Below are 16,616 nucleotides of genomic sequence, written 5' to 3'. Positions count from 1 at the left end.
CCCGGCAAGATGAGGAGTGCTTTGAGCTACGTGAAAATAGAGGAGCGCGCGAGCGCACCAGCGTGGCCTCGGTCGCCAGATGGCAGCGTGAGTGGGATAACTTCTCGAAAGGTAGGTAGACCCACCGGCTGATACCTAACATATCGAGCTGGGTGGGCAGACCCCATGGGGAAGTACACTTCCATCAGACACAATTCCTGTCAGGCCATGGCTGCTTCCGACAGTACCTCCATAGGTTCGGGCACGCGGAGGTCCCCGTCTGTCCTGACTGCCCGGGTGTCGACGAAACTGCCGAGCACATACTGTTCGTATGTCCTCGCTTCGACTTCGAAAAAGAGCAATGCTGGACGACTGCGGCTGGGACACAATCCCTGATACCCTTATTCAGCGGATGTGTCAATCGGTGGAGAAGTGGAACGCAGTCTCGACTGCAACCACCCAGATTGCCTGTAGGCTAAAGGGAATTTGGCGCACCGAACAACAGACGACGGACACCACTAACTAGTGATTGGTTAGTTGGAGCGAAAAAGGCCGAGCCCAGAAAAGTGAGTGAATGGTGTGTTCATGCTGAGGCAGGTTTGGCGCAGTGACTGGCAACCGCGTAAGGGGTAAATCCAGCCACCCCGAAGCAAGGCAGAAGAGCGAATGTATAGGCGTATATGTAGACTGCCTCATGCCAAGATGGGAGGGTTGTAGCGTAGTATGTTGGGACTTAGCTATCGATACCTCATGGCGTGGCAGAGGAGTGAAGAGTGAGCATTCAAGTCATCCACACACGGTATGTTAGTGGTGAGCACAAAAGTAAGCCTCGCAAGTTACGAAAAAGGTGAGCACACAAGTAAGCCTCGCATGGCGTGATAGAGGTGAGTACAAAAGTAAGCCTCATGTGGAGTGTTAGAGAGTTATTCAAGGTGTGACAGAGAGAGAGCACCCAAGTAAGCCTCATACAGGATGTATGAACGCGTTAGCGAGAGTGAGTGAGTACATCAAGTACAGCCATCCCCCCAGAAGTAATACTGAGAGGTAGTCCCTGGGGGGAACAATGGCGGTGCCCGATGGAGTTTAGTCGGTATTACCGAAGACTGCATATCAAGAAGACTGGCAACTCTGTCCAGAATCTGGAGACAGTAACAGCAACGCCACTTGCGGGTAAAGGTGGTACTTCCCATAGTGATGCACACACACATATACACTTTTACATTAAGCTTCCTACCTTCAGACAATAGAGGTGCTGTAACCTCTGTCCCTTCTCGTTTGTATGGGGGAAGCAAAGAGATATCAGTCTTCTAAATATGTAGTCTTCGGTATTACCTCATGTCACCATGAGAGCCCGACACTCCAGTACACCCCGTGTGGTAGCTTGGCATCTACTAATTGCACGTGTACTGGGTTAGTGCGTAAATTGCATTCTCCATTGAAAAAAAAACCTCTAACTGTTGTCAGTTCGATTGCAAATGTAAATTAACATGTGATTTTGTCATCCAATTATTTTTTAGCGGACAATGGTCTGTGTCCAGCTCCAGTGTCCGTTTAAGTTGCAATCCCACATTTCTAAGAGATAGATTTATCTTCACCCGTATTGAACCTTATGCAATAGTTAAGAGAAAAACACTTTATTTTATTTGTATATATTTCATTTTTTGCTGTAACATTTTACGGAATAGATTCTCATTGTATTCTACACGAACAGTTTTAAAGCTACCAAACAATAACAGTTACGAATAAAATTTCTTTCGGGCTTCTTTAGGATTTTTATGATATGTTTGCAGTACAGTGCCTTGGATTTTTTCCATGATTAACTTACTATTAACACGTTGCTTTTTCTGCTGGTGGCTTGAATGATCACGATGATACTGACTCAGGCACGCCAATGATATGTGCTTTTTTTCCGCTATTCAGCAGTAAGTGGTAAATATTTGGTTATCTATCCTATCCTGGTTATATACTTGAGCCATTTTGTGACATGGCATTATTTGTAAGCATCAGATTTCACGATCGCAATCGAGTTCACTAGCAACTAATTGTTTCCTTTACCAGTCAGCTGTCAGTAAAGGAAATGATATGTATCAGGATGAGCGAGTAATGTTCTTAGATTCTGCTAATAGGAAACCGTGGTCTGGTGTCAAATATGATAAGGGATATGTAAGTGAAATTAAAAGGGTGCGATTAAATGTTTGTGTTGTTTTTTATTTAACTACTTGACATAAAATAAAAGGTATAATAATTAACAAAAGAATAATATGTGCACGACTTCTAGTCTTAAAAGCATAAATTTGTGTCATTAGTGTTTCATTCGATTTACATCTTTAAGTAGATTTACATCTACAGTTTCATTTAAAACGATATTTCGCACAACTCGTGCATCTAAATCAAATCTTATAGCTAATATTTAAAACATACAATATGCAAAGCACATTTACACCTACATCGACGAGCTTCATTTGATAGATCCACAGGTTTTGCATTTTCGGAATGTGATGTCTTTGTAACACATTTTGGTTAAAACATTGAATCCTGCGCAGTAAGTGATAAAATGCTAAAATCTGACTAATTAATTTTTGCACTGTATACCCATATCAACAACGTTAGACCATCTTTAATAATAACTATATGTTATAAGTGTTTTTCTCTCTGTTGTTTTCTAATCCCTTTCCAGGGTATCCCCTGAAAATACGCCGATAGCACCATTCTCGAGTCGTTTGCGATAGTCTTCCTACTGCAATTCGTTACTAGCCAAGTCCAGTTGCATGTTTTTCTCTTATTAGGATATTCGTAGTTTGTTTTCGTCCCGGCCGATATCGAATAAAATCGCCCAAATATTTCTACGTTTCACAGTTGATGCAAAGCATTATTGAGATCCCAATGTTGAGTTAACTCCTCTAAGCCACCGGACGGTTGGCGAAGAGCTGTTCGATGATGGCCTCATCCGCCAGGGTTGAAGTGTCTCCGATGTCCCGGTCGTTGATGGCCACTTTGCGCAACACCCGCCGCATAATCTTTCCGGAGCGGGTCTTTGGCAGTCCCGGAGCATGCTGGATCACATCTGGCTGGGCGAACGGACCGATCCGTTCCCGTACCAGCACTTTCAGTTCGTTGATTAGCGTCTTGTCGAAGACTTCATTCTGGTTCGGGGTGATAAAACAGTACAAACATTCACCCTTGACGGGGTGCGGTCGAGAGACGACGGCCGCTTCCGAAACGCTCGGGTGTTCCGTCAGTACCGATTCAACTTCAGAGGTGGACATCAGATGACCGGATACGTTCAACATGTCATCCACGCGACCGGTGACCCAGTAGTAACCGTCGGCGTCGCGGCGTGCTCCTACGGAAAAAGAGATTTTTTGGTTTAAAATTAAAATTGTTTTCGATTTAACGATATGCATCAACCTATAGCTTCCAGACAGAATAAACGAAACAGCAAAACTCACCATCACCAGTGCAATAATATCCGTTGAACTTGGAAAAGTACGTGGACTCATATCGTGGGTGGTTGTTGAACAGCGTTCGCATCATTCCCGGCCAAGGCTGCGAGAAGACTAAATATCCCTCACCTTCTCCCGTAATTTCGTTGCCGCTTTCATCCAGTAGCGTTGGTTTAACTCCGAAAAACGGGAATGACTGTCATTGAAAATGAAAATCGATATTATCGCGTCAAACCCATAACAAGAAGAACCTACAGCAGAACCCGGCTTCATAGGAGTTGCCCCTGGAAGCGGAGTTATCACATGTCCACCCGTTTCTGTCTGCCAGAACGTATCCACGATGGAGCACTTCTCCTTGCCAACAACTTTGTAGTACCACATCCAAGCTTCCGGATTGATGGGCTCTCCAACACTACCGAGAACTCTGTTGATAATAATTATATAATAACAATAGACAATCATTAATTGGATTTATAAATTTCACCTTAACGAAGACAAATCATGCTTCAACACTGGTTCATCACCGAATTTCATCAACGACCTAATCGCCGTTGGTGCCGTGTAGAACTGGGACACCTTGTACTTGTCTATAACCTCCCAGTAGCGGTCATTATCCGGAAAGAAGGGAGTACCTTCGAACATCACCGAGGTTGCTCCATTGGCCAATGGTCCATACAGCACGTACGTATGACCAGTGATCCAACCAATATCAGCGGTACACCAGTACACGTCATGGGGTTTGTAATCGAATACAATCTTAAAGGTGGTCGCTGCGTATAACAAATATCCAGCTGTTGTATGTAGAACACCTTTCGGTTTACCAGTAGATCCACTAGTGTACAACATGAACAGCGGATCCTCGGCCGCCATCCATTCCGGGTAGCAAGCCGGTTCGGCATCTTCCATTTCCTGATGCCACCAGAAGTCGCGATCGTCCGTCCATGGGGTCTACGATAATATAAACTCTCGTATTCTGATTATTTAAGAAAAATTTTCATATCACTCACATCAAAGACCCCATCCCAACCTTCTTTGCCTGGAGTAACACGGTTGATGTGTGCCACGACGATACAGGCTTCCACGCGGTGTCCCATCTCTTCCGCCTTTGCCATAGCATGATCACAAAGTTCCTTCAGCTGCAGGATCTTTTCCCCGCGCCAAGCACCATCAGCCGTAATCAGTACTTTGGCCTGACAATCGTGCATTCTCTCGGCCAGCGAGTCCGATGAGAAACCTGCAAACTAATCGTAACCTATTGTTAAAAATTGTACTTTCTCCAGAAGACTATTTGCTAGCTTACCACAATCGAATGGACGGCACCGATACGAGCACAAGCCAACATTGCCACCGGAAGTTCCATCGTCATCGGCATGTAGATTGACACACGGTCGCCTTTCTGCACTCCGTGGGCTTTCAGGACATTTGCGAAGCGACAAACTTCCTCCAGCAGCTTGCGATAAGTCAGGCGACTGTAGTCGTCTGGATGGTTGCCTTCCCTAAAATGAAACAAAAAGCGGAAACTGGTAATTGAGAGTAATCTTTGGTGTTATGGTTATAATAATTGGGGAGCGTTCAAAAAGGGTGGCACAGTTAAAAGCGGAGCGAAAGAGAGTTAAGTTTTGGCTACATTAACCAGGGACTTGTGTATAGATTTCAAGATAAGTGTTTTTTTCTTTCCTTAAACATGTACTGCTTTATTCCCGTCTACGCGGGTACTAATCCCGTGCGTTTACAGTAACAATCGCTCCCTCTTCGGACCGCCAAATGGAGGTCGTATCGACTCCCAAGGCTTCTCGCCAAACCAAAAAATTCATTTGCGGTCTTTTTTCGGCTCCAAACTAAATCGCTGAATCTTTTACAGATTTTGAAAGACCTAGCTGAACGGATATCGGATTATTCAACTCAAAGCAAGCAAACTATATTGCTTGCTGCGATATCTACGCGCGACTATAATGTGTATATTCCAGCAGTAAGGGTAGAAATGCTGCATAAAACAAATCATTTTACTATTTGACTTTGAAAATGTCTTACTCCACTATGTAACGAAACTATGTCCTATCTTCGCTATTAGATGGATTTTGATCATTTATACATCAATCGATTCAGAAACGCCTAACTTGAATATTGGTATTCTCAATATTTCAAGTGAGGTGTTTCTGAATCGATTTGGTAATAATTCAATATTTATGCGATAAAAGTAGACTATTGAAAATCGATAAAATTGAAACCGAACGTTACAGGAATCAAACTACATTTTTTGTCACTATTTACAATGAATCAAAAGAATATTAAAGGTGCTTAATTTATATCCAAAACATATACAAAACAAGTACACCGTACATATCAAGTACACAAAACCACACCTGTGGGACTTGCTGCTGAAAAGGCCCGATTGGAAAGGGGATCGTCAGTAGGCCTATCAAGGTCGAACACTCGGAAACAGGGCAAGAACCGCCATCAATTAGTCACCGTTGGTTAATTTCATACAGGCAAGCTAGTGCGTAAGACGTGTTTCAATTAAAAAATCAGTGAGTGACTTAAATAGAGCAACCAAGTGTCATCGCCATTCAGGACCTTTTGGTTACTACCTACCATAAACCGGTAGTCTGCGAAGTCCCGGAGACACACCGCACCCGCATCGGTCTAGGCGCTTTGAAGGTGACCTACGCCTAAGACTCTTGGGCAAAAGCCCTAAACACCAAGGAGAGCAACCCTTCTCAGTCTGGCAAAAGTCGGTCTCGTCCGTCACCAACCGATCTCGCCAACGAAGGGAGCGCCAGTTGGACACTTCGCCTAGACTGCCTTTCTGGGACCGCCATTTTACGCCCCAATACAGCATCGAACCATACACCCTAGGAACCAGTCATCGCCATCTTGCACGAAATCATCGTAGCAACTATTTCGGAGCCGAAGACGATCAACGAGCGCTCGCCGGTCCATCTAGCTGCCAACAAACCATACAGTACTGTACGTACTAGTTGAGTTAATCCACCAGTGAAACACCACACAACAGACAAAAATAAAAGACAAACGTTAAGGAAGTTGAGTGTTTTTATAGCAAAAGATCCGCGAAATCCCTCCAGTTTGCCCAGTAGCGCCGACCCTGCGACTAGGTCCGAGTCACGTGCTGCTGAAGCTTGTCGGGTGAACCTTAAGTTACAAAATTGAAACGTTCACGAAAAATGGGAAAATTACCATCGACGACGCAGCAATTTCAAGTCAATAGAAAGCACCTAAGTAGCTCAATCAAATACGACGAGGTCATAAATAGAGGTACCGCGTGTCTGTTTGAATAATTCGATGCTCGGATGCAAAACGAGCAACATCATGGCTATAGCTTCCGGACGCTATAAGCAGCGGTGGTATTAACTAGCATACAGTTAAACCGTGTACGAATTTTTCAGGTACCAGTACGGTTTACACACGATGATTTGCAAACTTGGTGGGTGGGGTGGTTTTGGATTGAATTTAACACTGCAGAGTGCGACCTGCGTGTGTATGTGCTGCTGGTGAGTTTGCGTGCGAAAAAAAATTATGCTTGCGTGTACATTGCACTATGGTCCCAAAGCTGTATTTAGGAAGACAAAACTGTTTGCGCCTAAACCGTTGGTTTTAGATATATAGTATCTTCGGCAAACTTTCTTAGAACTTTCTTACCGATTTTTTTATATTAGTTGAATTAGGGTGGTCCTTGTGGTTAGGGTGTTCAAAGTATCAACTTCTTAGATATGTAAAATTCAGCTACATAATAATCTATAAAGTTATAAATCAATCAAATTGAAGCAACTTTTCTGAAGAAACTATGTGGCTATCTCTAATGGTTCATGTGCTATGATTTTTGCAATATTTAAGGTAGGGTGGCTCTTTAAAAATTGGTTTTCCATTAATATCTTTTTATGTGTTAATTTCTCGCTAATACTTTGTTCTAGAGGTTTTTATAACTTTTGTAAATACACATTTTTGCCGAAGCAATGAAGTTTCTATCTCTTTTGTTTGCATAGTTACAGGCGATTTTCAAAGCAAAAATGGTTTTTTCAAAGCTATATATCTTCCAACATTGCAAATGGATTTTCAATCTTTTAGTTTCATTTGAATGATTGAAACTTTTGTAGTTTTTGGTGAAAAAACTGCGAGAGCGTTATTTCTGTAAAATAAATAATTAATTTTTGAAAATGGTGTATTTTTCAACAAAAATTGCTCTTCTTTCGACGTCGAAACGAGGACATACGAACAGTATGTGTTCGGCAGTTTCGTCTACACCTGGGCAGTCAGGGCAGGCGGGGACCTCCGCGTGCCCGAACCTGTGGAGGTACTGTCGGAAGCAGCCATGGCCTGACAGGAATTGTGTCAGATGGAAGTGAACTTCCCCATGGGGTCTGCCCACCCAGCTCGATATGTTTTAGGTATCAGCCGGTGGGTCCACCTACCTTTCGAGGAGTTATCCCACTCACGCTGCCATCTGGCGACCGAGGTCACCCTGGTGCGCTCGCGAGCTCCTCTATTTCCACGTAGCTCGAAGCACTCCTCATCTTCTCGGATGACCAGCCCGACTGGCATCATGCTCGCTATCACGCAGGATGCATCGTGTGATACCGTGCGGTAGGTAGATATCACTCTGAGGCACATCACGAGGTAGGTGCTCTCCAGTTTCTGTAGGTAACTGGTTACCCTCAGTGCTCTTGACCATTACGGGCCGCCGTACCTGAGGATAGATACGGCAACGCCTGCCAGTAGCCTACGTCTACTGGCGCACACCATTGAGCTGTTGGACATCATCCTCGATAGAGCCGCAACGGCAGTCGAAGCTCTCTTGCATGTATAGTCGACGTGGCTGCCGAAGGTCAGCTTGTCATCTATAATGACTCCGAGAGACTTACGACTCCGCTGTGAGATGATCACGACTTCTCCCACATGGATAACTGCATGTTGTGTCGACTTGCAGTTGTTGACGATAACTACCTCCGTCTTATGCTGAGCGAGCTCCAGGCCTTTCGTGCTCATCCATTCCTCCACAGTGTTGATCGCGTGTTCTGCAGTTAGTTCTACCTCAGGGATTGACTCCCCGTAGACCTCCAAGATTACGTTGTCGGCAAAGCCGACGATCTTGACCCCAGGAGGGAACTTCAGTCTCAGAACTCCGTCATACATGAGGTTCCATAGCACCGGGCCTAGGATCGAGCCCTGCGGGACTCAGGCGATAAACGGAATCCTTTTCTGACCGGCATCGGTCTCGTATAGTAGTTGGCGGTTCTGGAAGTAACTTTCCAGGATCCGGTACAGACCCACCGATAGGCTAAGCCGGTGTAACGAGAGCGCGATGGCATCCCAGCTTGCGCTGTTGAATGCGTTCTTCACGTCAAGTGTCACTAACGCACAGTATCGAATGCCTCGCCTTTTTTGTTGGATCGCTATCTCGGCAGTTTTTATCACTGAGTTGATAGCGTCCACCGTGGACTTACCCTTCCGAAAGCCAAACTGGTTGCTTGACAGACCGTCCGTACCTTCTGCGTACGGGGTTAGCCTGTTGAGGATGATCATCTCAAGCAATTTGCCAGTCGTGTTGATCAGACAGATTAGTCTGTACGCCGATGGGTCGCCTGGCGGCTTCCCAGGCTTCGGCAACAACACCAATTTCTGCCTTTTCCATCTATCGGGAAACGACACTCATCAAGGCATCTCTGCATAGCTAGCCTGAACATGTTCGGGTTCGCTATGACTGCTGCCTTGAGAGCGCTGTTTGGAACTCCATCCGGCCCTGGAGCTTTGTTCATTGCTAGGGATTTAGCCACTGCGAGTAGTTCTTCATTCGTCACCGGAGACACCATTTCAGCCGTGCCCGCACTGTCTCGTAATGCAGGTGGCCAGGGGCTTGTGGCTCGAGACGGGAAGAGTACTTCGATAATCGTCGCCAACCGGCCCGAAGACCGTTCTGGGGGTGATGAGCCCCCTTTGGTCTTGGCCATCACGATTCTGTAGGCGTCACCTCACGGATTCGCGTTGGCACTCTCACACAGGTTGTCGAAAAACGCTCTCTTGCTGCTTTTAATGGCCTTGTTAAGGGCCAATTTCGCAGCTCGAAACACTTCACGGCGGTTCTCTCTTGCATCCTCGGTGCGGGCTCTTTGCATCCTACGTCTAGCTCTGAGGCAGGCTGATCGTAGAACTGCAATCTTGGTACTCCACCAGTATACCGGGCATCGGCCGTTTCTTGGCAGTGTTTTTCTCGGCATAGTGGCGTCGCACGCGCGTGATAGAACAGCTACCAGCGCATCCCCGCTTGGACTGTCGGTGTTGGCCTCCAGTCCCAGGGCCGCGGTGAAAGCTTCGCTGTCGGAGCTTACTACGATCAAATAGTATGTCTATATCGGATTTGGTCATTCACAACGAAATTCCCCTCAACAACTTCCTTGAAAAGACTAGAAGGACTCTTGACGGAGATCCGAAAGTAACATCTTTTAGAAGTTCTGCAACCACACCGAAGCAAGTATCTCCTGGCCTAGGAGGATTAAGATCAGAGAAGAAGACCCCCTCGTCGCACTTCGTCACAAATTTGGTCTACCCCCACCTAGCTATACATTTTTCTCATCTCTCGGGCAACCTTTTGGAACAAACCACCCGTCAAGCCTTTTTCCGATATCTTCATACGAATTAAAGTTCTCCGAGCGCGTAACCCATCGATGAAAACAGATAATAATCGGAAGGGGCCAGGTCTTGTGAATATGTGTAATGGGATAACACCTCCCAATTGAGTGTCTCCAAGTAGTTTTGGACCATTTTGACTTGTGCGATGGGGGCTTCTCATGACATTGTTCATAACCTGGCCTTTTTTCACGCATAGCACGGCGCAATTTGATTGGTTGTTGGTGGTAGCGATAAGCATTGACAGTTTCAGATCTTAATTTTTATTTTCTTCTTCATTTGTTTAAATTTCTTTTTGATTTTTTTTATTTCTTTTTAATTTTTGCCTTTCTTCTATGCAATGACTCTGAAAACCGATTTTTTAACCGAGGCCCGGAGGGCTGAATCTCTTATACCATTCGACTCAGTTCGTCGAGTTCGGCAAATGTCTTTCTTTTTTTACAATGGAGAATACATTTACGTACTAGCCCAGTACACGTGCTATAAGTAGATGCCAAGTTACCACACGGGCTATACTGGGGGTGTGTCGGGCTCTAATGACGCAGCCATTAATACTGACTAAACTCCATTGGGTTCCTCCATTGTTCCCCCCAGGGACTACCTCTCGGTATTACTTCTGGGGGGATGGCTTGATGTACTCATTCACACTCGCTCACGCGTTCATACGTTCTGTATGAGGCTTACTTGGGTGCTCTCTCTATCACACCTTGATTCACTCTCTAACACTCCACATGAGGCTTACTTTTGTACTCACCTTTTTCGTTCCTTGCGAGGCTGGCTTGTGTGCTCGCCTTTTTCATTCCTTGCTAGGCTTACTTTTGTGCTAGCCTCTAACATACCGTGTGAGACTGACTTGGATGCTCACCCTATCACCAGGTTCACTCTCAATCGCACCACTCTATTATACCTCTGTCGCTCCCCCTGGCATCCCATGTGGGACATTTTGCTTAGGCCCCACTTCTGGCATACCATGTGTGGGTGCTCACCTCTAACATACCATGTGAGGCTGACTTTTGTGCTCACCCTTAACATACCGTGACTTGGATGCTCACCCTTTCACTCCTCTGCCACGCCACGAGGCATCGATAGCTAAGTCCCAACATACTACGCTACGACCCTTCCATCTTGGCATGAGGCAGTTCACATATACGCCTATACACTCGCTCTTCTGCCTTGCTTCTGATTGGCTGGATTTACCCCTTACGCGGTTGCCAGTCGCTGCGCCAAATCTGCCTCAGCATGAACAGACCATTCACTCACTTTTCTGCGCTCGGCCTTTTTCGCACCAACTAACCAACACTAGTTAGTCGTGCCCGTCGTCTGTTGCTCGGTGCGCCAAATTCCCTGTAGCCTACAGGCAATCTGGGTGGTTGCAGTCGAGACTGCGTTCCATAAATAAATTGTAATTTTCTGATTGCTACTTCAAAAGTTATAGCATTTAATATATTTTTCCTCCATATTTTCCCATACTACCAATTTCAAAAAAATTCAAGCGAAGTGGGTGGGGGTCTAGAATTGTCCAAATGATGTGAAATTTAGCATCTGAGCTTACTTTGACATTTGTCACAATATAGGAGGGGGGGCCTTTGAGAATTCAAAAAAAAATTTTTTTGCAATGCCCTAGTGTGCATGTGTGTATGTATGTTAGCAACAATCGCACATCGGTTATTGAAGATAATCGAACCGATTTTCTCAAACTTATTCTCACATGAAAGGCATAGGTTGAATTGAATTTATTTTAGATACGATATCCGGTTCCGGAGTTACTGGATTAGACGTGCGGTAATAAAGTAAATACCCATATAAACTGGAACCACCACGGTACCTAGATGATGCAAAACTTATTAAAATTGGTGTTATGCAATCGCTCCAAAAATCGACTTTTTATACTAGTTCCGAAGAGTCGGCACTATTCGACAAGATTGGAAAATGTTTGTGTGTGTATGTGTCTATGTGGCAAATAATATTGCTTCTGTTTCTGAGAGACGGCTGGACCGATTTGCACAAACTTACTCTTGAATGAAAGGTATAACCTTCCTGTCGGCTGCTATCGATTTCGGTTCGATTGGTATTCCGGCTCTGGAGTAACGGCTTAAGAAGTGCGGCCACACAGCAATTTTTTATTTGAACTGGTACCACTATCATACCACTACCATCATTATCAAAATGATGCAAAATGTATTATAATGGGTGCAAATTAAATATTATATTCTTTTGTTTCAGTGCTGTAGTTGCGGTTAGTCACGGTTAGTCGGCGACTAACCAGCTCCTGGAACAGAAAAAAAAATTTTTTTGAGCCAAAAAAAAAAAATTCCGTTGGCCTTATCATTCTGGAAGGCAAATTTAATGATCCCAGCTAATTGGAATTTTGTGAATCTATTCAAACTCGTAGGGTATTGTCAAACTCCCTGCCGCGCTAGTATGATATTTTCATAACTCACATGGCGATCCCAGACTGTATGGGGCACTGGTATGATATGCTCATAGGATACTCTCAGATACTTGAAAGCACTAGTATGATATTCCCAACCCCGCAGAGCGTTTCAACATTAGTTTGATACTTACAAGTCACGCATGGCGCTCTCAGATTCTCTCGGACGATAGTCTGATGTTCCCATCGCTTGCAGGGCGCTTCCACACTCTCTGGGGCGCCAATATGATATTTGCAAAACTCATAGGACGCTAGTATGATATTCCGATAGCTCGCAGGGTGCTCTCAGACTCGCTAGTTTGTCATTTTCAAAGCTCTCAGGGCGCTCTCAAGCTCTTCAGGGTGCTAGTATGATATTCACAAAACTCTCTAATATGTTATCTTAATTTGCCGGGCGCTTACAAATTCTCTGGGGCGCTAGTCTAATATTCTCATAGATTGCAGGGCGCTCTTAGATTCTCTCGAGCGCTTTTACGATATTCACATAATTCGCAGGGCGCTCTCAAACTTGCTAGGGCGCTAGTCTAATATTCTCATAGTTCGTAGGGCGCTCTAGGATTCTCTGGAGCGCTAGTATAATATTCCCATAGCTCGGAGAGCGCTTCCGCACTCGCTGGGGTGCTTTTCACAGCTCACAGGGCGCTAATATGACTCTATGGGGCGCCAGTATGATATTCGCAGGGTGCTCTCAGACTCGCAAGGGCACTAGTTTGTCATTTTCAAAGCTCGCAGGGCACTCCGAGACCCTATGGGGTGCTATTGTGATATCCACATAGCTCGGAGAGCGCTTCCACACTCGCTGGGGTGCTATTACGATATTATCATAGCTCGTTGGGCGCTCTCAGTCTCTCCAGGGCGCTAGTATGACTCTATGGGGCGCAAGTATGGTATTCACATAGCTCGCAGGGCGCTCTCAGGTTCTCTAGAGCGCCAGCATAACATTCCCATAGCACGCTGGGCGCTCTCAAACTCTCTAGGGTAGCCTTATATTCTCATCGCTCGCAGGGCGCTCTCAGATTCTCTCTGGCGCCAGTATGATATTTCCATAGCTCGCAGGGCGCTAATCTGACATTCCCACAGTTCGTAGGGCGCTTTCAGATTCTCTGGGGTGCCAGTATGATATTCCCATAGCTCGGAAAATGCTTTCATACTCGCTAGGGCCCCAGTATGATATATAATATCATAGCTCACAAGGCGCTCTCAAGCTCTTCAGGGCTATGATATTCACAGAGCTCGCAGGGCGCTCTCAGAATCCCTTGAGCACCAGCATGATATTCCTCGCAGGGCGCTCTCAAACTCTCTAGGATATTATGAAACTCTCATCGTCCGCAGGGCGCTCTCAGATTCTTCTCTTTCGGACTCTCTGGGGCGCTACATGATACTCGGAGAGCGCATCCTTGGTCGCTGGGGCGCTAGTATAATATTCTCATAGCTCGCAGATCGATTTCAAGCTTTCTAGGGCGCTAATATGATTATGGGGCGCTAATAAAATATTAACATAGCTCGCGAGGCGCTCTCAGATTCACTCGAGCGCCAACATGATATTCCCATAGCTCGCAGGACGCTCTCGAACTCTCTTGGGCGCTAGTTCGATATTCTCTTAGTTTGCAGGGCGCTCATGAATTTTCTGGAGCGCTAGCATAAACACTTTCAAACTCACTAGGGTGCTAGTTCGATATTATCATAGCTCTCTAGGGCGCTAGTATAACTGTATGGGGAGCTAGTATGGTATTCCCATAGCTCGCAGGGCGCTCTCAGATTCTCTCGAGCGTCAGTATGATATTCCAATAGCTCGCAGGGTGCGCCCAAACTCTTCAGGCGGTAGTTCGATATTATCATAGTTCGCAGGGCGCTCACAGCTTCTTTGGGGCGTTAGTCTAATATTCCTATAGTTCGCAGTGCGCTCTCGGATTCTCTGGGGCGCCAGTACGATATTCCCATAGCTCGCATGGCACTCCAAAACTTACTAGGGCGCTAGTTTAATATTCTCATAGCTAGCTCTCTAGGGCGTTAGTATGGCTCTATGGGGCGCTAGTATGATATTCCCATTGCTCGCAGGACGCTCTCAGACTCTCTCTGGCGCAAGCATTTTGTTCCCATAGCTCGTAGGGTAATCTCAAACTCTTGAGAGCGCTAGTCTGATATTATCATTGTTCGCTGGGCGCTTTCGGACTCTCTAAAATGCCAGTATGATATTCCCATAGCTCGGAGAGCGCTTTGACACTCGCGGACGCGCTAGTATGGTATTCTTATAGCTCGCAGGGCGCTAGTATGGCTATATGGGGTGCTAGAATGATATTCACATATCTTGCAGCCAGCATATCATGGCGCTCTCAGATTCTTTCGAGCGCCAGCATGATATTCCCATAGCTCGTAGGGCACTCTCGAACTCACAAGGGGCTAGTTTGATATTTTCATTGTTCGTAGGGCGCTTTCACACTCTCTGGGCCGCTCGTATGATATTCCCATAGCTCGAAGAGCGCTTCCATGCTCGTTAGGGTGCTAGTATAATATTCTCATAGCTCGCAAATCGATTTCAAGCTCTCTAGGGCGCTAGTATGACTATGGGGCGCTAGTATGATATTCGCATAGCGCGCGAGGCGCTCTCAGATTCTCTCGAGCGCCAGCATGATATTCCCATAGCTCGCAGGGTGCTCTCAAACTCTGTAGGGTAGTCTGATATTCTCATAGTTTGCAGGGCGCTCTCAGATTCTCTGGGGCGCCAGTGTGATATTCCCATAGCTCGCCGGGTACTTTAAAACTCACATTGGCGCTAGTCTGATATTCTCATAGCCCGCAGTACGCTCCGAGACCCTATGGGGTGCTATTGTGATATCCACATAGCTTGGAGAGCGCTTCCACGCTGGGGTGTTATAATGATATTCTCATAGCTCGCTGGACGCTCTCAGGCTATCTAGGGCGCTAGTATGACTCTATAGGGCGCAAGTATAATATTCACATAGCTCGTAGGGCGCTCTTTGATTCTCTCGAGCGCCAGCATAACATTCCCATAGCACGCTGGGCGCTCTCAAACTCTCTAGATTAGCTTTATATTCTCAGCGCTCGCATGGCGCTCTCAGATTCTCTCTGGCGCCAGTATAACATTTCCATAGCTCGCAGGGCGCTCCCAAACTCGCTAGGGCGCTAATCTGACATTCCCATAGTTCGTAGGGTGCTCTCACCTTCTCTGGGGTACCAGTATCATATTCCCATAGTTCGAAGAGTGTTTCCATGCTCGCTAGGGCCTCAGTGTGATACGTAGTATCATAGCTCACAGGGCGCTCTCAAGCTCTTCAGGGCGCTAAGATGATCTTCACAAAACTCTCTATGTTACTAGTCTGATGTTATCTTAATTTGCCGGGCGCTTACAAATTCTCTGGGGCGCTAGTCCAATATTCTCATAGATTGCAGGGCGCTCTTAGATTCTCTCGAGCGCTTTTATGTTATTCACATAATTCGCAGGGCGCTCTCAAACTCGCTATTCTAATATTCTCATAGTTCGTAGGGCGCTCTAAAATTCTCTGGAGCGCTAGTATAATATTCCCATAGCTCGGCGAGCGCTTCCGCACTCGCTGGGGTGCTTTTCACAGCTCACAGGGCGCTAATATGACTCTATGGGGCGCCAGCATGATATTCACATTGCTCGCAGGGCGCTCTCAGAGTATCTCGGGCATCAGTTTGATATTCGCATAGGTCGCAGGGCTGTCTTAAAACCCCTAGGGCGCAAGTCCGATATTCTCATAGTTCGCACGGCGCTCCGAGACTCTAAGATTTTCTAGAGCGCTAGTATGATATTCCCATAGCTCGGAGAGCGCTTCCGCACTCGCTGTGGTGCTTCTCATAGCTCACAGGGTGCTCTAAAGCTCCCTATGGTGCTAATATGACCCTATGAGGCGCCAGCATGATATTCACATTGCTCGCAGGGCGCTCTCAGTCTCTCGGGCACCAGTTTAATATTCGCATAGGTCGCAAGGCTCTCTTTAACTCCCTAGGGCGCAAGTCCGATATTCTCATAGTTCGCACGGCGCTCCGAGACTCTATGGGGCGCTAGTATGATATTCACATATCTCGCTGGGCGCTCTTCGATTCTCTGGGACGCTAGTATGATATTCCCATAGCTCGCA

At 46.1% G+C, this 16,616-nt stretch overlaps 1 protein-coding gene across 1 annotated transcript in view; it reads right to left on the bottom strand.

Annotated features, from left to right (window-relative positions):
• Window positions 1-1,612: 1,612 nt before the first annotated feature.
• Window positions 1,613-16,616, bottom strand: part of LOC131694277 (acetyl-coenzyme A synthetase) — a 52,894-nt gene continuing 37,890 nt past the window's right edge. Inside the window, exons 2-7 of the mRNA XM_058982872.1 lie at window positions 4,723-4,918; window positions 4,430-4,663; window positions 3,907-4,370; window positions 3,678-3,846; window positions 3,429-3,618; window positions 1,613-3,322 (exon numbers count right to left, since the gene is read on the bottom strand). Of these exons, the coding sequence (XP_058838855.1) occupies window positions 2,880-3,322; window positions 3,429-3,618; window positions 3,678-3,846; window positions 3,907-4,370; window positions 4,430-4,663; window positions 4,723-4,918 (1,696 nt within the window). The 3' untranslated portion in view covers window positions 1,613-2,879. The remainder of the gene's footprint in view (window positions 3,323-3,428; window positions 3,619-3,677; window positions 3,847-3,906; window positions 4,371-4,429; window positions 4,664-4,722; window positions 4,919-16,616) is intronic.

The sequence above is a fragment of the Topomyia yanbarensis genome, chromosome 3 (genome assembly GCF_030247195.1).
Source record: "Topomyia yanbarensis strain Yona2022 chromosome 3, ASM3024719v1, whole genome shotgun sequence".
NCBI lineage: Eukaryota > Metazoa > Arthropoda > Insecta > Diptera > Culicidae > Topomyia > Topomyia yanbarensis.
This window is presented reverse-complemented; position numbering and strand designations above follow the sequence as displayed.